Source organism: Lynx rufus, unplaced genomic scaffold (assembly GCF_022079265.1).
Source record: "Lynx rufus isolate CCGP_SWC_20201006 ecotype Redwood Valley unplaced genomic scaffold, mLynRuf1.p SCAF_2, whole genome shotgun sequence".
Classification (NCBI taxonomy): Eukaryota; Metazoa; Chordata; class Mammalia; order Carnivora; family Felidae; genus Lynx; species Lynx rufus.
In genome coordinates, this window is record NW_025814834.1 from 169475698 (window position 1) to 169497901 (window position 22204).

At 44.4% G+C, this 22204-nt stretch overlaps 1 protein-coding gene across 1 annotated transcript in view; it reads right to left on the reverse strand.

The window, feature by feature from the left end:
• Positions 1–3985, reverse strand: part of CACHD1 (cache domain containing 1) — a 211788-nt gene extending 207803 nt beyond the window's left edge. The window contains exon 1 of the mRNA XM_047085076.1: positions 3740–3985. Coding sequence (XP_046941032.1) covers positions 3740–3985 — 246 coding nt within the window. The remainder of the gene's footprint in view (positions 1–3739) is intronic.
• Between the last annotated feature and the right edge of the window lie 18219 nt (positions 3986–22204).

A 22204-nucleotide genomic window follows, 5' to 3' on the forward strand; every position in this document is an offset into this window, starting at 1 on the left:
AGACATGGTTATTTAAGCCATTTTACCTGTGCAATCTTCCCTCCTCTTCCAGATTATAAACTTGAGGGGCTATGCTGGAATACCTCCTTGTAAATCCCCTCAACACCTAGCAAAGGGTTCTGTGCACAGTAAGCTTTTCAATTACTATTTTTCCATTTAAGAACCACCATATCCACCAACATTTCCCCAGCCATAGCTTCACATTAACAAGTGCCTTCACATATACTATTTCCATCAAGTCCACAGAGCCAACCTCCAAGAAGAACCAGCACCCTCCAACTTGCAAATAAAGATCACTCAACCTATAAGTGGCAGGGCTGGAACCCAGGTCTCCAAACACTCAATGTCAAAGTTCTTTCCACTCCACAAGTCTGCTTGATATTAAATAAATAAACAAACCAAAACAAACCAAAAAATAAATTTCTTGCACGAATTAAATAGGCAGAAACAAGTCTTCTGGCCACAGCTACTCTCTGCTCCCCACCTCTCAATGTTGTTGAAGGTTTCACTCTACCAGACCCCTGAGGAGACCATGATTAGGTTTTTGACTTTTACGCATGAAGTAGGAGGTCGGCTGCCAGGTGGGGGAGGGGATGGGATGGGGGAGAGGGGCAGTATTCAGTGGCAGCTTTCCCAGGGCACTGGCAAAATTCATTGGTGCAAATCATTTAAAGATTTTTTTTTAATTTTGTTACTAAAAACAAAGGACAAAAAAGAAAAAAAAAAAAAAACTACGAGGAGGCAGCCTCCATGAGAAAACCTTTGCAAGAAAATCTTTAGGAGAGCTTTTCAAACCGTCTTGATTTCCAAGCACAGAAAACAAAACCTGTGCATGGGAAACGACAGTGCTGCAGGAAGGCCTGGTTTTTGTTTTTGTGAAATTAGCCCTTGCAACCTTCTGTGTGCCGCATGTGCTGCCATTTGAAATGCTGCAACAGGCAAATTGTCTTTGGAGAATTTCTGCAGCAGAAAGGATTTAGAAGTCTGAAAATGGGCTTTTTACGTATAAACTGACGTACAGAAACTTTCTCATCAATAAGGTGCTCTCCTGAAAGCAGTGCTCTGCACAGAGCTCAAAATGCCAAGGTCAAATGAAGAGTCCATCCTTAACAGAGGGGGAATCTTTTTTTTCTCTCAAAGACACAGAACCTTTCCCCTAACCCCCTCACATCTGCATATGGAAGTCTGACCTTGCTCACCCTAACACCCACAAGGCTACCTACATCTGAATGGCAGGATAACTCTACAGCTATAAAATCCAATATTCCATAAGGGAGGACTATATAATCTGCACTTTAACTAAACCCCCATCATTTCAGACCCACTGAACAAATCCCAGAGGTTTGCAGAGGAAAATATGAGGCTCGAAAGCTTTGTACTAAGGGCCAAAAATCTAGCCTGCCTTAGATTTTATTTTACAAGTATCCCCCCCCCCAAAAGCTGGCAGTGTAACAAAATTAAGAAGAGACTCTTTCCCCAATTTTCCCAGATGGAGGCAAGTGGCAGATCAATGTACAGCTCAAGGAGAGGAATTTAAATACAGTATGTGCTTCTCCTTTCAAAAAAGGAGAGAAGCCACTTCACATTTTGCCAGACAAAACCCTGTCCCCAGGAGGCCAGTTTCCACAATGAGATTGCAAAGGTGCTACAAAGAGGCCAGTTGGGAGGAGATACAGGGCCATTTGGGCACAAACCCCCCACAGATCAGAGCTTTTTTTTCCAAAGTGTCTCCTTTTCAACAGGGAAGCCTTTTAAAAACTACATTTGCTTTGGATCCCTACCTGAATGACAATGTGTTGGGATCCGATTTCACCTTTTGTCAAGGATCGGGTGAGAAACAGTAAAACTGCTGTCAGCATCTTAGAAAAAGCCAAGTCCTTAGCTTATATGGGGAAGGGGGTGGGGAAGAAACTTAAGATCTCTAGCCCAGCCCTTGGAAGGTGATAAATGCCTACTAATCTTACCAACACAGCCCAAAACTGCAACATCTTAAATGTCTCTATGCAAAAACACAATTGTTTGTGCTCTGAACTGAAACATTCACCACTGGGGGGGGGGGGGGAATCCTAGTTCCTTCCTAACATTTTAGTTCCATTTCCTCTAAAAGTCACTTCACTTCTAAGAACTCTGCCAACAATCATCAGAAACAAGAAAACGCATGCGGAAAAAGTATAACGGAATCTGAACCTGAAAGATCTGCACAGAAAAGGACAACTAAATGATGTATCTTAAAAGCTTGTCTATTGTTAAGCAAATGAGGAAATATCCGACTCTATTGCATTTCACGGCCGGGTGTCTGCAAATACAGAATTACCTTTCAAGCAAACCACCCACTCCTCAATCTCATCTGAAAAACCAAACCAAAACAACAAAACCCCAGCGTCTTTCCACTACAGTGTTAAAGGTCTGCGGGAGTGGCTGTAGCAAAACTATCATCCAGGGTGAAGACTTGGGGTTGGAAGGAGGCGTGGTAGGGCAGAAGATTTTCGGGGGGGGGGGGGAGAGACGTCGGTAACCTGAATCCCAAAGTGACTCAAAACACCTCCCCACGGTGGGAGGTGGAAGGGTGGTCACAGTAGAATAGAAATCAGAAACCTATTCCAAGATCACATTCCTGGAAACTTCGCTCTTTCGAAAACCACATTTATCACCATTATTGCTAGAATGCATAAGGGAATGAGGTTATTTTACGGAAGAATGTTATAGCAAAGGTTTCAGACTCTTAATGTCACCTCAACCTCTCCTAATTGACTGGGCCTTCCTGACCAAGAAGATAAAATAATGGCAGGGTAGAATCTCCAGGTGGTTGCTGTTTAGCAATTTTTACTACTGTTATCAGGAACACCTTCAGGATTCCTTATACGCCGCCGGCAATCCTTTCATAAGCCCCTTCCTCCACTGAGGAGGACCAACACGGTAAACAATCTAGAGAAATGGGAACCTTATTCACGGTTTCCCCGTTTTTCTCCCCTAAAAAGGCATACACAAAACAAAAATACAGTGGACGGTGCGCTAAAGGACAACAGCAACAGCGGAAAGCAATAAAAAAGTCCCCCACGCCGGACCAGAGTCAGGAATCTACAAGGCCAGCCCCTCCCCCAGTGCACCCTGGAGGGGAAAGGGAGCGCAGAGTCCACTCCTCCCGCCCCTCTCCGCCGGGACCCAGGTGGCCCAGGAGCAGCTGGGCACGCTGTGGTGGTGCCTTCCTTTCCGGCGCCCATCCGTGCGCCTCTGTCTGGGGGACACAGGGAGGTGGTCAAGGGGGTGGGGTAGGGGAGGAAAATCGTCCGAGCCAGGCGGGGCCGTCTGCCCCGGGATGGGTACACAAAGAGCAAAGGGGAGTTTGCAGGGGTGGCGGGGTGAAAACAAGACTGCGGGGGAAACTACGTGCAAATTAGGAAAGGAAATTCGAGGGAACCGCAGATTCCTTGCTAAGATAAAGGAGCTGCGGGGGGGGGGGGTGTAAAGGGGGGGTAAAGAGGGTTCCGCGCAAGGGGCAGGGGCCTCTGCGGAAGAGAAAGGGAGAGTACCTGTGTGCATGGAAGAGTTGGTGTGTAGTCGGAGAGGGAGGGGGTCTGTGCAGAGGGCAGAGCTGTCTCGCGGAAAAGGGGGCTCCGTATATGCCAGAGATGTCTGCCTAGCCAGTGGGACCTGTACTGGGGAACGGGACCGGGCTCTGCGCATAGGAGAGGGGCAGGATGCCTGGCAAGTTCGGGGGGGCGCAAAAGGGGCCACTTACCTGCATGGTGACGACCCCCAGTTCCTCGGCCGCCAGCCTCCGCATCTGGCTCGCCAGCACTTGCGCTTCGTCCAGGATGGAGAAGTCGGCGTCGGCCACGGCGCCCAGCAGCCAGCACGCGCCCAGGCAGAGCAGCCAGAGGGGCGGCCGCCGCGCCCCGGCCCCGGCCGGGCCAGACGAGCCCCGGCAGCGGCGGGCCAGGGCGGCCGCCCCCGCCGTCTCCTCCTCCTCCGGCTCCCGGGCCATGCTGCCTCCCCCCACTCCCCGCCGACGGGCTCAAGGCGCCGAGAAGCGGGGAGGGAGCAACGGGAGGTGCGCCCAGGGCCCGCTCGGCGCACCCCGCAAAACTTTCTTGCCCTTCTTCAGGCGCCTCTGCGCGCCGCGGCGGCGGCGGCGACTCCCAAACTTAGGGGGCGCCCGGCTACAGCGCGGGGAGCGCGGGCGGCCACCATCGCCGGGCTCCGGCGGCGGGCGGGAGAGGAAGCGGCCGCCCGTTCGCTCCCAGGGACCCCGGCGCCGGCGCGGCCCCCGCGGCGCGGCGGGCGTCTCGGAGGGTGGCGGCGCTCGCACCGGGTGCGCGGGCCGCGGGGCTGACAGTCGGAGCCGCGGAGCTTTCGCTTCTCCCAAGTCGCGGCGAGGCGGAGGCGGCGAGGGCGGGCGGGCGGCGGCACCGGCAGAGGAGGAGCGGCGCTCGGCTGCGAGGCTGCAGCAGCCACCCGAGCGAGGAGGGAGAGAGGAAGGTTTAAAAAAAAAAAAAAAACAAAAAAAAACAAAAAACAAAAAAAACGGAGGGGGGACTGAGTGAGAGAAAGAAAGAAAGCGGCGGGGGGAAAGGGAGGTGTCTGGTGCCACCACGCTGCACTCCGGCTCCGTGCACTTCCCGGCGCGGCCGCCGCCGCGGCTGCGGTGATTTATGGAAGGAGGGAGAGAGGCGGGGAAATTCCCCCAGTCGCCCCTCCTCTTTTCCCCTCGCTCCCGCCTCGGAGTCGGCCCCCCCAGGCGCTGGGGGCTGGAGAGCAGGCTCTCTTTTCGGGTTCTAGCCCTGCAGGGATTGGGGTCACTAGGCCCTTCTTGTGGCCGGCGACAGCGACCCACCCCAGCTCTCCCCGCCTCCGCCAACGCGACGGACCCCGGGATCCCACCCTTTCTAGGTTCCACCCATCCAATGTCCCTTTAAGTTCTGGGAGGCAGGCTTTCTGCCTGGCAGAGTTTGGGGGAGGAGGGGACCGCCGTTTGTGCGTCCACTGCTTCTCTTCGGTGTTATTAATAACAATAGCACTCGTAGGATCAACAGGTTTCTTTCATTAACCAGCTACTGTGTGCCCAGCACTGTGCTCTGGGACTTGTGTACATTATTATCCTTTAATCCCACCACATCCCTATGAGGTACGTATCTTTATCCTAAATTTTTAGGTAACAGACTGAGAGGCCTAGGTAGAATAAATTGTCGAAGGTCACTCAGGGGACAAGAGGCAGATCCGGAATTTAAGGCCCTTGCTCTTAAATGTGACATAGTTCTGTCTCTGTTTGGAAATGAACCATCTGATCCCATCAAAAGCAAAACAAAACCCACAAAACTACTGAACGGGAGTTCTCTCCACACATCTGCCAAGCATGGGGAGGCAAGGTTAACCTTCCTCTTTATTCCTGGCTTAGGGTCTCTGAGAAATCACCTGCTGGAAGCACCTGGAACAAGTGGATGGCTGGGGTGGGGGAGGGGTATGGTAAGGCCGCCCTTCGTCCTTCCAAGTGTTGTGAGGTTGCTACTCTAGGTTCCTAGAGAACAGAGCCATGCCCCAGAAGGTGAAGGGCCTTGCCTAGGGGTACCTAGCAGGGGTGGTAGTAGGACTGTGACCTGTACTTAGTGCTCTCTGGACTTTATAGTAAAACCTTCTGTTGTACTTCTTTGACTACACTGTGTTAAACACCCACCTCTTATAAGCTTTCCTTGGCCCAATTCCTCCTTGTGATTATTTCTCTGTTCTGAATTTCCCGATCAGTGTTGTCTCCTATACTATATGTTTTCATTTTGTGACATTCTGCTCTCTATGTCCCCTTGAGACAGGCACATCAGACTCTTGCTGCTTCATCATACCTGTGATGTTTGTTGTATGTAACTCACACAGGCTACAATGAAGGGAAGTTTGTTGAGGGCAGAGGCCAATCCACCTCCCCATCATCCACACGTAGCTCAGTACCAAGCCCAAAGTAGGTGCTGTAAAAATGAGGCTTTAATTAACGATGGGATAAAAAAAAAAAAAATCTACCTGTTGTCTTCCATCCCCAGAGTTGGACTGACATTTGGCAGAGAGATGATCCTACAACTTCTTTTTAATTATATATTATTTCACATGACAGTGAAACAAAACATTTTAGCCCACTTGGTAAACAGAAGAGAAAAAAACAAAAATAGTGGCAGCTAGCATTATTAATGTTTTGTACTGGATTCTTCAAGATTACTGTCATCAAAGTTGTCACACATCTTTAAGCCATCCTTCTGAAACGCCTTCAAAATGGCTTTTCTTTCCTTGCCCATCCCTTGTATATTGGTATTTCCTGGGTCCTGTTTCTTGAAATTCTAATCGTATGTCCCCCCCTTTTTACTCTAAGGTTCTTCTTGAGGAGTCTCATGTATGCTCATGCCTTCAATTATCTCCAAGACATCAGAATTTTGCAAACTTCTAAACAAAGCTTAATCTCTTTTTTGAGCTGGATTTCCATTTTCCCAACTGTTCACTAACTTTTCTAACAACTATACCTAACTAAAACTCATTACTGATTTCTGTCATTCTCCATCTAAATCTGCATCTGATTGCATACTTGGGTGGATGTCACCTGCTCTGTGAGTTAGGCCTCTTACTCCCTGCCTCCGCTGTAGCTCCCTGCACATGTCTGCTGCCCCCCCAACCCCGCTTTCCATCTGTATTACTGCATTATGACCACAGTCTCTTCACCAGTCTCCATGCAGTCCTTCTTACATCCCATCATTCTGTTCTCCAGGCTGAAACCAAAGTCATCTTTCTAAAAGTCAAATCTGAACTTGTCACTGTAACCTAATCATTTCTGTTGCTTCATCACAGAGAAATAAAGTTAACGCAATAAGCACGGCTCTTTGTGCTCTGGTATGTCTTTCTATGCTTATTGAAGCCACTCTGCTCCCTTCCCCCCAACATATGCCTCACCTCTGCTAGAAAACACCTTTGCTAGCAGTCTTGAAAGCCTTCCCCTTCTTTCCACCTGGCAAGCCCTTATTCAACTGAGATGTCACCTCTGTGAAGCCTTCTCTCACCTCCCAACAGAATTTATTGCTCCTTCTGTCCTGCTCCAAAGCTCTCTCCTGAAATGTCCTCCCACATGTAACAAGCAGCATCGTAATTATCCATTTGAAAGTCTTGTTTTCTCCATCCTAATGTTTCTCATTAGGTCCATAGCCACCTGTAGCCTTGGGGCACTCTTAAACTGTGAATCCTGTGCTCCACCCCAGGTCTACCGATACTGAAGCAGAATTAGTGGAGGGGGCTGTGTCCTGCAGTAAGCATTTTACAGACCCCCCACCCACCCCCACCCCCACCAAATGAGTCTTAGGAACTGTTTGCTGTTAGACTGCAAACAGAGCTCCCCAGGATGGCAAGTGATTCATCCTGGAGCTCTAGCATTTAGCCCAGTGTCTACACCCAAGGGATTTTTTTTTTAAGTTTATTTATTTATTTTGAGACAGCAGGGGAGATGCAGAGAGAGGGAGAGAGAGAGAATCCCAAGCAGGCTATGCATTGTCAGTGAGGAGCCCAATGCAGGGCTCGAACTCACAAACCTTAAGATCATGACCTGATCTGAAATCAAGAATCAGAAATTTAACTGACTGAGCCACCCAGGACCCCACCCCCCCCAAGAGATTCTTAATACTCAGAAAGTGTCACGTGATATATTCTACGTTGCCAATGGGGAAAAGTCTCAGAGAAATAAAGTCATTTGCCTAGGGTACTACAACTTTTAAATAGTGGTACCAGTATGCAAACCTGGGTCTTTAAACACCGAATAGCAAGCTCTGAGGTACTAGTCTGGTGTCAGAGAGAATTTCACACATGTACACTTGTACGTGATAAACCAGTGAAAGGTTTTTTCCTGATAAACTACTAATCCTTAATGTCCCCAGCCCATATAAGTGAAATTGCCCCACCATTGACCCCTGCACAGCATTAGTTGACTGTCTTGGGGGGGGGGAGGGGGGAGTAGGGGAGGGCGACTGATTGGACCAGGGTAGGTATGCGACATGAAGATAGCCAATGTATCACATGGCAAGGCATGACAAAAAGATTAGCTGGGTCAAACAAAGTTTTACTCTCAAAAATTTTAGGAAATACTAAGAGGAAAAAGCAGTTAGAAAAAGCAGTTAAAACTAAACGGACATAGGAGTCATAGAAGCCTTGAGTTCCATAATACATATTGCAGGAAATATATAGCCATATATACATACAGAACCATCTGTGTGTGTGTGTGTGTGTGTGTGTGTGTGTGTGTGTGTGTGTAAGCGCACAACCATATAGCATGATAGCTAACAGCATGGGTCTTGGAATCAGAAAACCTGGGTTCAGATCCCAACGATAATACTTGCTAGTTTAGCTGTGTCATATCTGTAAAGCTTAACTTCTTTAAGCCTCAGTTTCTTCATTTGTACGATACAAACAATAATACCCCGAGTTTTCGTGAAAAGACACTTACCTAGCACCTAGTACTACCTACTAGTACTACCTTAGTACTATCACCCAATAAATAGTGGGTACGATTTTGCATACTGAAGCTAGGAAGGAGCAAACATCACAAATGAGTTAATAAAGCCAACCAGAGAGAAAAGAGAGTGGAGTACATAGAACACATGCCTTGTGAGAGACATCACCAAGAGCTAGAACTTTCTGGTTCCAATTCCAGTCCACATGTTCTATTAATAAGAGACTCCTTTTTCCTCCCCTTTGTCTTCTTTTTTAAATTTTATTTATTTACTTTTGAGAGAGAGAGACTGAGAGAGAGTGAGCATGCCCACTCGTGCAAGCAGGGGAGGCGCAGACAGAGGGGGGGAATCCCAAGCAGGGTCTGCACTGTCGCTTTCTCCCTCTCTCTGTTCCTCCCCCACTCATGTGTGCATGTGCTCTCTTGCTCTCTCAAAATAAATAAACTTAAAGGATACACTTAAAAAAAATCGGATGCTTAACGAGCTGAGTCACCCAGGCACTCCACCTCCCCTTTGTCTTGATGTAACTCTGAAGATCAAGTTCAATCATCTATATAGTGAAGACACTACTGACTGTGTAGCTATTTGAACTAAAAATGTGATGAAAAGAGTGGCCAGTGGGCCACAGCTGTCCCTAGAAGACCGTAGACCACCATGAAACTTGCCTGACGGCTTTACCTTCTTCCCAGAGCCCCCCTGTACTCTTTGCTTGTCACCAAGTTGGATACCTGTTCATTACCTGTTTCCTTCCCGGAAGTTCCAGCACTTAACATGTGACCTTCCAATCGCTCATTTGTAAGTCTGTATTCTTCATCTTAATGTTTCTCAAAGTGTGGTCTACAACCACCTAAAGCAGAATCATCTGTCAGGACCGTGTTGGCTTCATTCACGCCACAGAGTCTAGCATGAGTCCAGACCCAGAGTAGAAACCCAAATGATGTTGAAACAAAGAATTGGGGGAAGATTTTAAAGAAAATCCATGAATCATTAACTCTCTTCAAAGAGGGGCACAAACCATTTTGTTCTTTGCTGAAAAAGAACAGACCAAGACTCCTCATCAAACTTGCTGCTCTTCCACACTTGGGGAGGTACAAAGCCACTTCAGTGATAGACCAGCTCATGGTACTCATTGGCCAAGATTCTCACCACAGAAAAACTCCATGTCAAACTGCTTTGAGGAACTCTTGGTCACATTTCCAAAACTGTGGCATGGAGTTTCTAAGCCACCACAATTCCCCTTTGCATGCTCTAAAGTGGAAACAAAACCCAACATAGCAATAAATTCTCAACCTAATGCTACTGGCACTCCTCCCACTCAAAACAATAATTGGCTGCAAACAGCATGGAACCTGTGAACTCAGGGGGCTCAGGAGAATAGGATAGGTAACTCCAAACGCAGATTCTAGCACTTGCTCATTAACTTCTACAGGACTTCAGATCTCGGCAAGTGTACTTTACTGTTAAATGAATGGGAATGGCTAATGGTCTAGGCAGAATCCAGGAATACAGAGCCTCCCTGTTTTTTTCATATTCTTCCACTAATTTTAAAAATTGTCAGATTACCCATTCCTCTTCAAAGGAGGAGCTAGCTGGCAAAGGTAGAATCACAGTAATAGATTTAAGTTTCGGAAAACCTACCCTGGGTGGGGGACTATATATGGCACAATGTATTTCTTGAACTCTTAGAATGTTTATGTTTTTTCAACTTCAGCATCAAAGCAGAGAAGACAAGATTATTATTATGATTTCATACACAGGGAAACTGAGACTCAGAAAGTTTAAATTGCCCAAGGTTATAGGCTAGTAAGCAGCAGAGCTGGGATAGAAACCCAGCTTGACACCAAATTCAATTCTTTTGCCTCTCTATCATGTGCCTTTCTCTGAATGAGAAAATAAAATAAAATAAGAAAGGAAATAATACCTGGCATTCAAAGATCCCTGCCAAGGAAACATTCTTATTGCCAAAGGACAGCTATTTTTTCCTATTAATTTCAGCAAACGTTTATTTGCTAGGTACTAGTAGTTTTACTAGGGATACAAAGATGAGTAAGATTGGCTGTCCTTTCCCCAAGTTACTGGGGAAGTCAGAGAATTTTAAGACAGATAATATCACATCCAGCAAGTGACTCAGGACCTTTCCACTTGCTGTTCCCTGTATCTTACATGCCTTTCTTCCACATAACTGCATTTCACTGTCAAGAACTGTGAAGAGGCTGAGACTTTAACCTATTTGCAGGCCAACACGTTGGCCAACCATAATCGCAAGGATGCTGGCGGAAGACAAAAGACTTTATTACTCAGCAATAGCCAGTAGCTGGAGGGTCAGCATTTGTGCCAGTTCTCCAAGCCTCAGTTCCCTGGAGACATAGAGAGGGCCAGGTGGCACCTGCACACTTCAGGTAGCATTGAAGAGGAGGGATCCCAAGCTTAGATAACCCAAATCTTATTTATAAGGAAATGCAAACAGAGCTGCCCTTTGCCCCAGAGGGAGATATCTCTTAATGTATTGGACAGAAGGAAAACTTTCCCTTTGCTTCAAAGAGAGACATGATCTCTACCTGACAAAGCTGTTCACTAAACAAACATCATTGAAAATACAACAGAATAATAGGGCACTTAGTATCTTGCTCACAAAGCATGCAAAAGGCAAGAAACCCATGAAGAATTGTCTCCTCAAATCACCTTTATCTAGTCTAGATTCAAATATGAAGGGAGGCCTACCCTCACCCTTCCATTTAGGACTGTAACCCCTATATCCCTCCTTCCAGGAACTCCCTATACCTTACCTCTCTATTGCATTTACGCCCTCTAACATCATGTATGTTTGCTTACTTTCTGTGTCTACTGTCAGCTCCATGAAGGTGATGATCTTTTTTTTTTTTTTTGTCAACATATCCTCGGTATCTGAAATAATAACTGGCACGTAATAAGTACTCAAGAAATAGCTACTGAATTAATGAATGGAATATGGAATACTCTAGAGAAGGAGGTTATATATCAGGTACAATGGAAAAGGCACTTAATCTAACCTGGAAGGAATTCAGAGAAGGCTCCCTACAGGAGATGTTGCCTAAGGAGTATCACCAAGGATAGGTACAGGTTACTCAGGACAAAAGAAAGCATCCTTGGAAGAGAGATAACCATTTAAAAATGTACAAAGACCAGGGTGCCTGGGTGGCCAGTTGGTTAAGTGTACAACTTCGGCTCAGGTCATGATCTCACAGTTCATGGGTTTGAGCCCTACATCAGGCTCTGTGTTGACAGCTCAGAACCTGGAGCCTGCTTTGGATTCTGTGTCTCCCTCTCTCTCTGCCCCTCCCCTGCTTGTGCTCTGTCTTTCTGTGTCTCTCAAAAATAAACAAATGTTAAAAAGAATTTTTAAAAAATGTACAAAGACCAGGGGTGCCTGGGTGGCTCAGTCGGTTGAGCATCCGACTTTGGCTCAGGTCATCACCTGACAGTTTGTGAGTTCGAGCCCCACATCGGGCTCTGTGCTAAGAACTCAGAGCCTGGAGCCTGCTTCAGATTCTGTTTCCTTCTCTTTGCCCCTCCCCCACTCACACTCTGTCTCTCTCTAAAAAATAAACATTAAAAAATAAATAAAATAAAAATGTACAACACCAAAACAAAATATAAGAAAAAAAGGAACATAGAAGTTGGGGGTTTCTTTTCTTTTCTTTTTTTTTTTTTAAGTAGTCTTCATGCCCAATGAGGAGCCCAATGCTGAGCTTAAACTCAGGATCCTGATATCAAGACCTGAGCTTAGGTAAGACTCAGAGGCTTAAATGACTGAGCAACCCAGGCACCCCTAGAAGTTAGGGATTTCTATAGCATAGCAGCTAGTGGGAAGGGGCAGCAGACAACACTGTTGGCAAAGACACAGGCCTTGATCCTTGGCCAAGGATTTGGACTTTCTCCCGTGAAGAATGAGGAATCACAAAAAATTTTTAAGTAGAGGAATCACATTTTAGGAAGATTACACTGGGGTCGTGTGGAGGATGGATTTAAAGCAGGGACAGATTCATTGAACTTTACTCAGATTCATTGAACTAAGTAGCAACTGAAAAGTACCTAATATTTCTAATGAGGATGTTGAAATTTCTTAAGGAAAAGTGTGATCAAAGTTTTTAGTTTAAAAAACGAGAAGGGGTACCTGGGTGACTCGGTTGGTTAAGCATCCAACTCTTGGTTTTGGCTCAGGTCATGAGCTCACGGTTTGTGAGATTAAGCCCCTCATGCATGGAGCCTGCTTGGGATTCTCGATCCCTCTCTCTGCCCCTCTCCTGCCTGTGCACTCTCTGTCTCTCAAAATAAATAAATATTTTTTAATTTAAAAAATTTTAAAAAGACAAAAAATAAAGAATATCCAGAGCTTTGGAGCACCTAGGTGGCTCAGTCAGTTAAGCGTCCGACTCTTGGTTTCAGCTCAGGCCAAGATCTTGAGGTTCATGAGATTGAGCCCCACATCAGGCTCTGCACTGTCAGTGCAGATCCTGCTTAGGATTCCCTCTCCCTCTCTCTCTGCCCCTCCATCACTCATGCTCTCTTTCTCTCAAAATAAATAAATAATTGAAAAAAAAGAATATCTAGAGCTTTAACAAGATCCCTCATGGCTTTTTATAAGCATAATAGTAATAATATAAACTTAGGGAGTCTTAGAAAACGAGTAAGAGTTGATTCTTAGCCAGTCATTTCTGTGTGCTGAAATTGGATGACTCCATGGGCATGCTGACGCTTTGATTGGACATAATAAGCAATTTAGTTCTTTCCATCTTACCAAAAGTCTAACATTTTTCTAAAACCTATTTAAGAGTAATAGAATTATGTATAAACCAAATCAAAATAACTATAAGGCAAGCATCTTCTATATGCAAGGGACTGTGCTGCTGCTAAGTTTATACTCTAGCTAGGGAGCCAAGACTTGGAAATATACAAAGTGAAATAACAATGAGAGATTTAAACTCCAGATCAAGGCTACAGTAGAAGAAATGAATCGCACAAACAATAGTTTGCTTAGTGAAGCAATGACTATATATGGAGATGATATTAATAGCTGAAACTCTTTGTGTGCTTACAAGGTTCTAAGCATGGTGCTGTGTTTTAAATGGAATTATCTCATTTAATCCCTAAAGCTATAAGACAAAATAATAAGAACTAACATTTGAGCTCTCACTAGGTTCCAGGCACTGTCGCCTTTTCAATGGTTTATTTTATTTCATTCTTATACCCTATTTAGTAGGTATAATCATCCCTGTATTACAGATTAGGAAACTGAGGTTTACCAAGATTGAGATTCTTGCCAAAGGTTTCACAAGTATTACATGATGTCGTCATTAATTAAATCCAGGCCATTAGTCCTCATTACAGTGCTCACCTGCTTTGTAATAACAGGTGAGTATTATTATCAAATCCGTTTCACAGTGGAGGAAACTAATGCTCAGAAAAGTACAGCCATGAACACATGTCTTCATGAAAGCCAAAACACGGGAACTTAACCATAAAACATCTTGAATGATCAGAAGTGTGAATGGCAGAGATTTCATATTTTATCAACGTCATCCAGCTGACTTGCACTTGAACGACTCTATAAGCAACCTAGTGGTAAATGGGGCAAACCAGATTCTGATTTTTAAAATCTTTATCGTTCACTCACACCAGGCACTTCAGTATCTTTCAGAGAGCAGGGATGTGACGGGTATGCTTCATACCCTTATGAGTTTTTACAGCTTGGTGGCAAACACAGATACTGAACTAGCAACTGCAAGAACAAGTAACTGCAAGCGAGGAATTTTACAAAAGGCAGACACTTTCGGATCAGTGCTCCTTTTGTACTGATGTTCTCACAAATTCTCCAGAATTTTAGGATTCCTACTGCAGTGGATGTATATACTAAGCATTGTAACTTCACCCTCTAGCCCCAGGAGTCAGGAATAGGGGAAGGAAAGGAAAGTGCCTATTTGTACGTTATCCCCCCCTCAAATGCCCAAAAGGGCCCTTGCTAGCACTGTACTCAAAACTTGTAATGGAAACTTCTAAGAAAAGCTTGAAGACCTCTCTTTCACCTGCCACTGGTCACTCCAGTGTCTCCTGGTCCATGTGAGTCCACTCTTGATCCCAGATTCTCACCTTCAGTGTCTCAGGGTTTGATAAGTTGTGTTGGACCCACTACTTCTGTATGACACCTCAGTCACATTTGGATCATTCACTCTCTGGCACTAGGGCATCTTAAAGTTGGGTATCCTTGCCCTCAGCTCACAGCACTGACCAGGCAGACCTGCTTCCTGCCTGACCTTAAGGGAGAGGATCACACATGTACACCTGTGGGTGTCAAGGTTGAAAGGAGAAAGTCATCCTTGAAGCCTTCTTTTAATCTAGTTAAATCATTTCCTTCCCCCAATATGTGTTTATCAATGATCCCACATGAACTTCATTCAGGATGACGTGGAAATTCTTAGCACACAAGGACTTGCATGATCAGGATCTAGACATAGCTTCCTGCTCCCCCACTCCCAACGCACACCTATACACCCGCCAAAACAAGCCACTTGTATCTCTGACTATAGTTCCTCACTGTTCTCCTCTTCTCGGCCTTTGCTCGTTTGATTTCATCTGCTTGGAATATCTTTCTTCACCAGTCCAACTGGCTAAGGGATTCTTATTTTTAGAAATTCAGTTGGAATCCCCTCCCCGTAGGAAACCTTTCTTGATCATTCTGCCCTCTACCCTAGGTGGAGGGAGATGTCTCTTTCCCTTGTTCTCCACCCAGCCTGTTGTAGTGATCTCCTTTGCATCACAACTGTTAGCTCTTGAAGGTCTTTCTCAGAGGGTGGTCACTTACTTGAGGGGGAAAGCAACTTGCCTTTAGCCTTTTAATTTCTTATTTCTGAGCAGCAAATGGCATATAGTGGGGACTTACTAAACATTTATTGAATTAATGAATACTTGGATCAACCACTTTCTACTTAGCCTTCTTACTGATTTGGAGAATATGAAGTGTTTGCAGAAATATCGCATGCTTATAGTGACCAGGCAGGTAACATAAATGCATTAACTGGCCACGTGGGACACACGTCCTATCTATAGGGACCTCTGGTGTAGGCACATGACGTTTCTTGGAGATGAAGAAGAAACCTTGGCAAGTTATCTACTTTCTCCTTCTGACAATACATGAAGGTTTATCTTTTTCCATATTTCTAAATAAATAGGTTTCACAACTTTCTCTGAAACTACTGTGTCAATAAGATTAATATTACACATCAAATTTACCTTCATCCTTCCTATTGGGTTGTCTGCCAAGTTTCTCTGCCCATCACCATGAGAGCAGAAACACTATTGCTCACGTGTTCTCTCTACCATTTAGCACATGGTGGGTGTTTAATTAGTGTTAGAAGAGTAATCATTGTGTGCAGAAGGTGAAAGAAAAAGTTCTGTATATTTAGTGAAAGAGTGTGACAATTATTTTCCTTTTGAAAATACGTTCAACCTAAATGTGATTTGTTATTTATATAATCTTGTCTTTTCTATGCCACATCAGCAACAGGAAAAAAAAAAGTTTATGTGATAGTCAAAAAATTACTTAGCTCACATCTTCTCTATTTTGGTCATTCACTCATTCATTCATCCAACAAATAATCTAGGCCCATTATGTGCCAGGCCCTGTGCCTATTACTCCAATTCCACTTGAATCCGGAGAATTGTTTTTAGTTCACTCCAATTTTCTTCTGAGACATCCAAACGATAGCTGTTTGCCAGAATGTGGCTCTGAGTATGGAGAACAAGCTTGTTACATAACAGTGGCTTTGGAAACATAAGATCTTGATGAAGGTCTTCCCTTACCAGGTCCCGAAGCCCTTCTTGGAGGATTCTAAGTACTAAAACCTACCTCTTTTTGTGGGTGACAGCCTGCTGCTGGTCAGGGAAGAGCCCAAAGTCAAGTTCTGCTGAACAGTCTGCTGTTCTCTACTGTTTCTCATTGCTGGCTAATATCCCATTCCTGGGCCAGGTCCCATCCGCTGCTATGAACTAGAGGTGATTTACCATGAATTTAGCACTTGCTTCAACAGCAGAATGGATGTTGGCTGGAAACAGCTCACCACCACACCAATGCCCTCCCACATACTCTGCTTACGGGCTCTAGTGCTGATATCTACACCCAACGGCCCTGAGCTCTCTACAGGTACCACACACTCTGCCAAGCTGTTGATGCTCGTCCTTATTCAGTCTTTCCAAAAACTTAATGAGAGATACACATTATCATCCTCATTTTATAGATGAGAAACCTAATGACAAAGCAGGACTCACACACAAACTGTGAGGGTCCAGGCACTAAAACACGTCATCACTAAACTTCCAATAATCACCCTCTGAGCAAGATGGCTCTTTCAGTCAATAATAACAGTCAATATGGGACACCCGGGTGGCTCAGTCAGTTAAGCGTCTGACTTTGGCTCAGGTCATGATCTTGCAGTCCGTGAGTTCAAGCCCAGCATCGGGCTCTGTGTTGACAGCTCAGAGCCTGGAGCCTGCTTCAGATTCTGTGTCTCCCTCTCTCTCTGCCCTCCATCCCCACCCCTGCTCGTGCTTTATCTCTCTCTCTCTCTCAAAAATAAACATTAAAAAAATTAAAAAAAAACAATAAGTCAATAGTAACAGTAATAGCAGACAGTAATAATAATGATTCTGTATGTGGTAGATTCCTAGCTGTCTCTATTCAAGCTCCCTTTCTTTTATAATAATAAAATCCTTAACTTTAGCCAGTACATTTTTGTACTAGCTAATAAGAAAGCATATATTTTTGGGGTGCCTGGGTGGCTTAGTTGGTTAAGCATCCGACTCTTGATCTCAGCTCTGGTCTTGATCTCAGAGTCATGAGTTCAAGCCCCATGTTGGGCTCCATGCTAGGCGTGAAGCCTACTAAGGAAGGAAGGAAGGAAGGAAGGAAGGAAGGAAGGAAGGAAGGAAGGAAGGAAGAAAGAAAGAAAGAAAATTTTTCCAGTGCTTCTTGTGATTCTCTACAGCCATGTGACTAAGTTCTGGCCAATGAGATGAAACCAAAGTGGAGCAGGAACTTTATAAAAATGCTTTGAACTTTTTTGGCAGTATCCTACATAAGAAATACACTTTATATTTTATTATGTTATGTTTTGCTAGGTTATATGTATATAAACATATACACTCACATATATATTTCTGAAACAAAGTTTTATGCGAGAAATACTAACTTTTACTGTGTAGTAAACATGATGATACCATTTATTCTATTTCATCTTTAAAGTTATCCATTGTACTGATTCTATGACCCACTAGTGAGTCATGACCCACAGTTCAAAATACATTGCTCTACCAGACAATGTGTATGGGTTCCTCTTTCTCTTTTTGTTTGTCCATTCTACCACCTTGATGCCTGAAACACAGATGCCTCCACTTTGGACCATGAGATCAAGGCCACACACAAAGGAGTATCAAGATGAAAGATGCAGAATACTGGGTCTCTGATGTTATAAAATGTCATAACAGCCCTAAATTACCTACCTGGGCTTTTACATGAGAGAGACGCAAGCTTCTATCCTATTTAAGCCGTCATTATTTTGAATCTTTTGTCCCTCATGGCCAAAACGGATCCTAACTGATTGTGGTAATGAATTGAGTGTTTGCTTTCAGACTCCTCTGTGTTTCCCTGCTTTGCTTTTTATTACAAAGGGGCTGGGTTCAGACAGTGGGGCGTGCTGGTGAGAGACAGGAGGGCAGAGAGAAAACAAGCCGGTATTTCTGCTCGGGCTCTCTGCCTTAGATGTGTCTTCTCCAGCAACAGCTGTGTCTCCTCCGTATTTCTGGTTCCTGTTGGACGTGGTTTCATCTTCTGTTGGGTGACCTCAGCTCTTGGTCTCTGGTAACACTATCTTCTCCCTTTATCTCTGTGGCAGCTCCCTGCTGTGGTTGATCTCTGGATTTCCTCACCTTCCCTCTTTGGCTTTCAGCTCTTTCATTCCCCATTTAACTAAGTCTCTGCACTAAATTTCCTCTATTCTAAGTACTTGAAATAGTTGCAGTTTTCCTGGCCAGCCCTTGACTTGCACACTAATATATCACACAGAATACTTCAGGTAAAATTCCCTCACCCTGTGAGATAGGTGCTGTTCAGGCCCCCACCCCCTGCTGTCTCCTTACAAATGATGAAACTAAGGGGGCGCCTGGGTGGCTCAGTCGGTTGAGTGTCCGACTTCAGCTCAGGTCATGATCTCACAGCTCGTGGGTTCGAGCCCTGCATCGGGCTCTGTGCTGACAGCTCGGAGCCTGGAGCCTGCTTTGGATTCTGTGTCTTCCTCTCTCTCTGCCCCTAGGCCACTCGCATTCTGTCTCTGTCTCTCTCAAAAATAAATAAACATTAAAAAATAAAAAAGAATTTTTTTAACAAATGATGAAACTAAGGCCCAGAAACATTATATGACCTGCTAAAGTCAGTCACATGGTAAATGGAGGGGTGTCGAAGTCCAAAGCCACTACCTACATGTCCAACACTTGATGAACTTGATATTCTTTTGGATTTTTCTGACTTGCAAGAAGTAATCACATTTTATCATGTTAGTTTTCAAAGGTCTAGACACAAACCTATTTGTATGACATCACTCCATGTTACCCAAGTAGGTGGTCTCCATTCTCCAAGCACCTCCCCAAAGCAGGCCAACGTCCTTTAACTTCTGTCTTAGAAAAAGGTTCCAGCCTTCCTCAAAGTTGTTTCCCAACCTGGGTTAGGGGAGGGCTCTCTGTCCCTTCACATCAAAGTCTTAATTATTATTCAGGAGTTGCATTTACTCATTCATAAAATGTTTATTGAGTGCTTAGTATGTGCCTAAGGGCTAGGGTCTGGGGCAGAGCAAACATGAATGAGACTCTGAATGGGACTCAGTTCCTGACTTAAAGAACTCATTGTCTCGGAGGAGAGACAGGTATGTAACATAATGGAAGCAGACATATAAGAAAGTTTTTAGTGAAATCCAGCACAATAGCAGCATAGTGGACATGTGGATCTCGAGCTGGTTCTTAAAGAATAAGTAGGAGTTTGAGAGGTGAAGGGGATTGAAGAAGCATTTCAAGCTGAAGGAACCAACGCAGGCAGAGGTTCAAGGGCATGAACATTTCATATGCGTCAAATTTGTGTATGTAGCTTATACTTCAATATGAACCTTGGTATTTTATATTTACCCAAATGTATGTATGTATATATATGTTTGTGTATGTGTGTGTAATTTATATTTATATTTCTATATGTCCTTTGTACACACACTATATACCTATATTTTATATAGACATTAAATATGCTACGTGTTTGCATATAAATATACAGACATGTATATAATATATATATTCATATATTGTACTATATATGTAAATATAGACCTATATATCTGTTTTGTTTTTTTTTCTTTTCCTTTCTGCCACTGTATTAACCTAACACTGTATAAAAGAGTAGAGACAAACAGATGAATTAATGTATTACTAAAATAAGGAAACCTTATTGCCTGGATTATATCTGTAACTGTATTCACCATGCTAACAAATACCCAAGGAAAAATGATTGAAATATAAGCCACAGACACAGAGCTTTGTACAAGGACATTCCTTCATAGGGAAAAGCTTAAATGGATCTTGTAGGCTCAAGTTCCTTTCTGGAATACTATTAAAGAACGTGTCCTATACTTGTTATGTTTCAAGTGAAAGTAAGATGTGAGTAATAAGGGATATTTTTGACTGGGCTAGAGTTAGTTCACATTTATCAGTTTGCAAAATGACAGTCTGTCCAAAACTCTTCTTTGCTCAGGGCAGTATGCCTCAGGGAGAAAAAAGAAAAAAAAAGGAATTAACTTAATACAGTGCCGCCCAGAATTCTCTAAGAACCTTTTGCTACCCTACTGAATTCCCACCTAACACTTACCTGGCCCTCCATTATGACAATGTTTAGGGAGGGGGCTTCCCACGCTGCCCTCCCATCAGCCAAGCAGACCTCTGGAGAGACTATGGCCTCTGCAATGCTGGGGTAGATTTGGCATTACGTTATTTTTTACATATTGTCTTACCTTTCCAATGAGCTTGTAAGTTCCCTGAAGACAAGCAACCTCTCATAAACTCAGATCTTTAGGAATAATTATATTGCTATTTAAAGAAATATCTCCCAATGGGTTTCCCCTCTTGGTTTTTCAGTTTTCCTTTGCCATTTTGGTCTCAGAAAACGGTACGTATAATCACGTTGGGGAGGAGGAGAAAATGATGTATGTGAAGGCCCTTTTAGAGAGGAGGAAGAGAAAAATAGTCCTTTTGACACCAAGAGGAGAGTAGATAACAGTAAGGATGTGAAATGAGATACGTGTGGCTGCCATCTCTGTCCTAAAACCCCAGTGCGGGAGGGTGGAGAAGTAACTAGAGAATAAACAGATAGCTTTGACCCAAGTAGCCCTGCATTGATCTGAGTACCAGCAAGCCGCATGCGAGAGATAACATTGCAAGGTGGAAGAAGACAGATCTCCCTAGTTTCATAAGGAGCCCATGTCGCAAAGGAGAGAATTCCTAGATTTGCTGTACATACAGAGAAGGCTGTAGAAGACAATAGGGACATGAGCCATGTCTACCAGCTCCCTAAAAGAGGTTGCAGGATGCACCTGCCACTAGGAATCAGAAGGCCCATGGTTCTGCCTGTGTAGAATTCTTAATGCCTAGAAGTTGGGGAGGAAGGTCCCAAGAAGTGAAAATGGGCCACCTGCTAGAGCTGGCAGCAAGATGGCACCAGACCATATGAGGAAAATAGCAGCTGGGGATACCATAGATGTTTCTTTTTTTTTTTTTTAATTTTTTAAATGTTTATTTATTTCTGAGACAGAGAGAGACACAGCATGAGTGGGGGAGGAGCAGAGAGAGAGGGAGACACAGGATCGGAAGCAGGCTCCAGGCTCTGAGCTGTCAGCACAGAGCCTGATGCGGGGCTCGAGCTCACGGACGGCAAGATCATGACCTGAGCCGAAGTCGGTCGCTCAACTGACTAAGCCATCCAGGAGCCCCGCATAGATGTTTCTTTAGCTGAAAACCATAGCAGTAGGTGCCAGCCAGGTGACGGGGATGACAGCAGAGCAATCACACTGTATCAGAGGATGACAAAGACCCAGAGGACAGGATAGGTACAAGAGCCCCCATCACCAGAACAGGCAAGTCCTCCAACTAGACTAAGCTTGAGCAAAGGGGGAATGGGGAACACCTCTGACAGGTGAGCAGTTACCCTGAAGAGCAGGTTTAAACCGAAGAAACACACTGAACTGAAAGATATGTTGTTGATTGATACATTTAAGCATATTTTTCCTTTTACCCAATGGGATAAAGTCTACTGAGGAATTTCATTTTATTTTACTTTTAATTTTTTTAATGTTTATTTATTTTTAAGAGAGAGAGAGAGAGAGAGAGAGAGAGTGAGAGAGAGCACAAGCAGGGGACAGGGACAGACAATCCAAAGCAGGCTGTGAGCTGACAGCAGAGACCCCGATGAGGGGCTCAAACTCATGAACTGTGAGATCATGACCTAAGCAGAAGCTGGATGCTCAACCGACTGAATCACCTAGGTGCCCTAACTGAGAAATTTTAAAATCATCAGAAACAATCAAAAAGTTATAGGTTTCTTGCATATTCTGTGTTTTGTGTTATGAAATATTTGAATTGGCTACATTTACTAGTGAGGATTGGCTCAGAGGACCTTATAC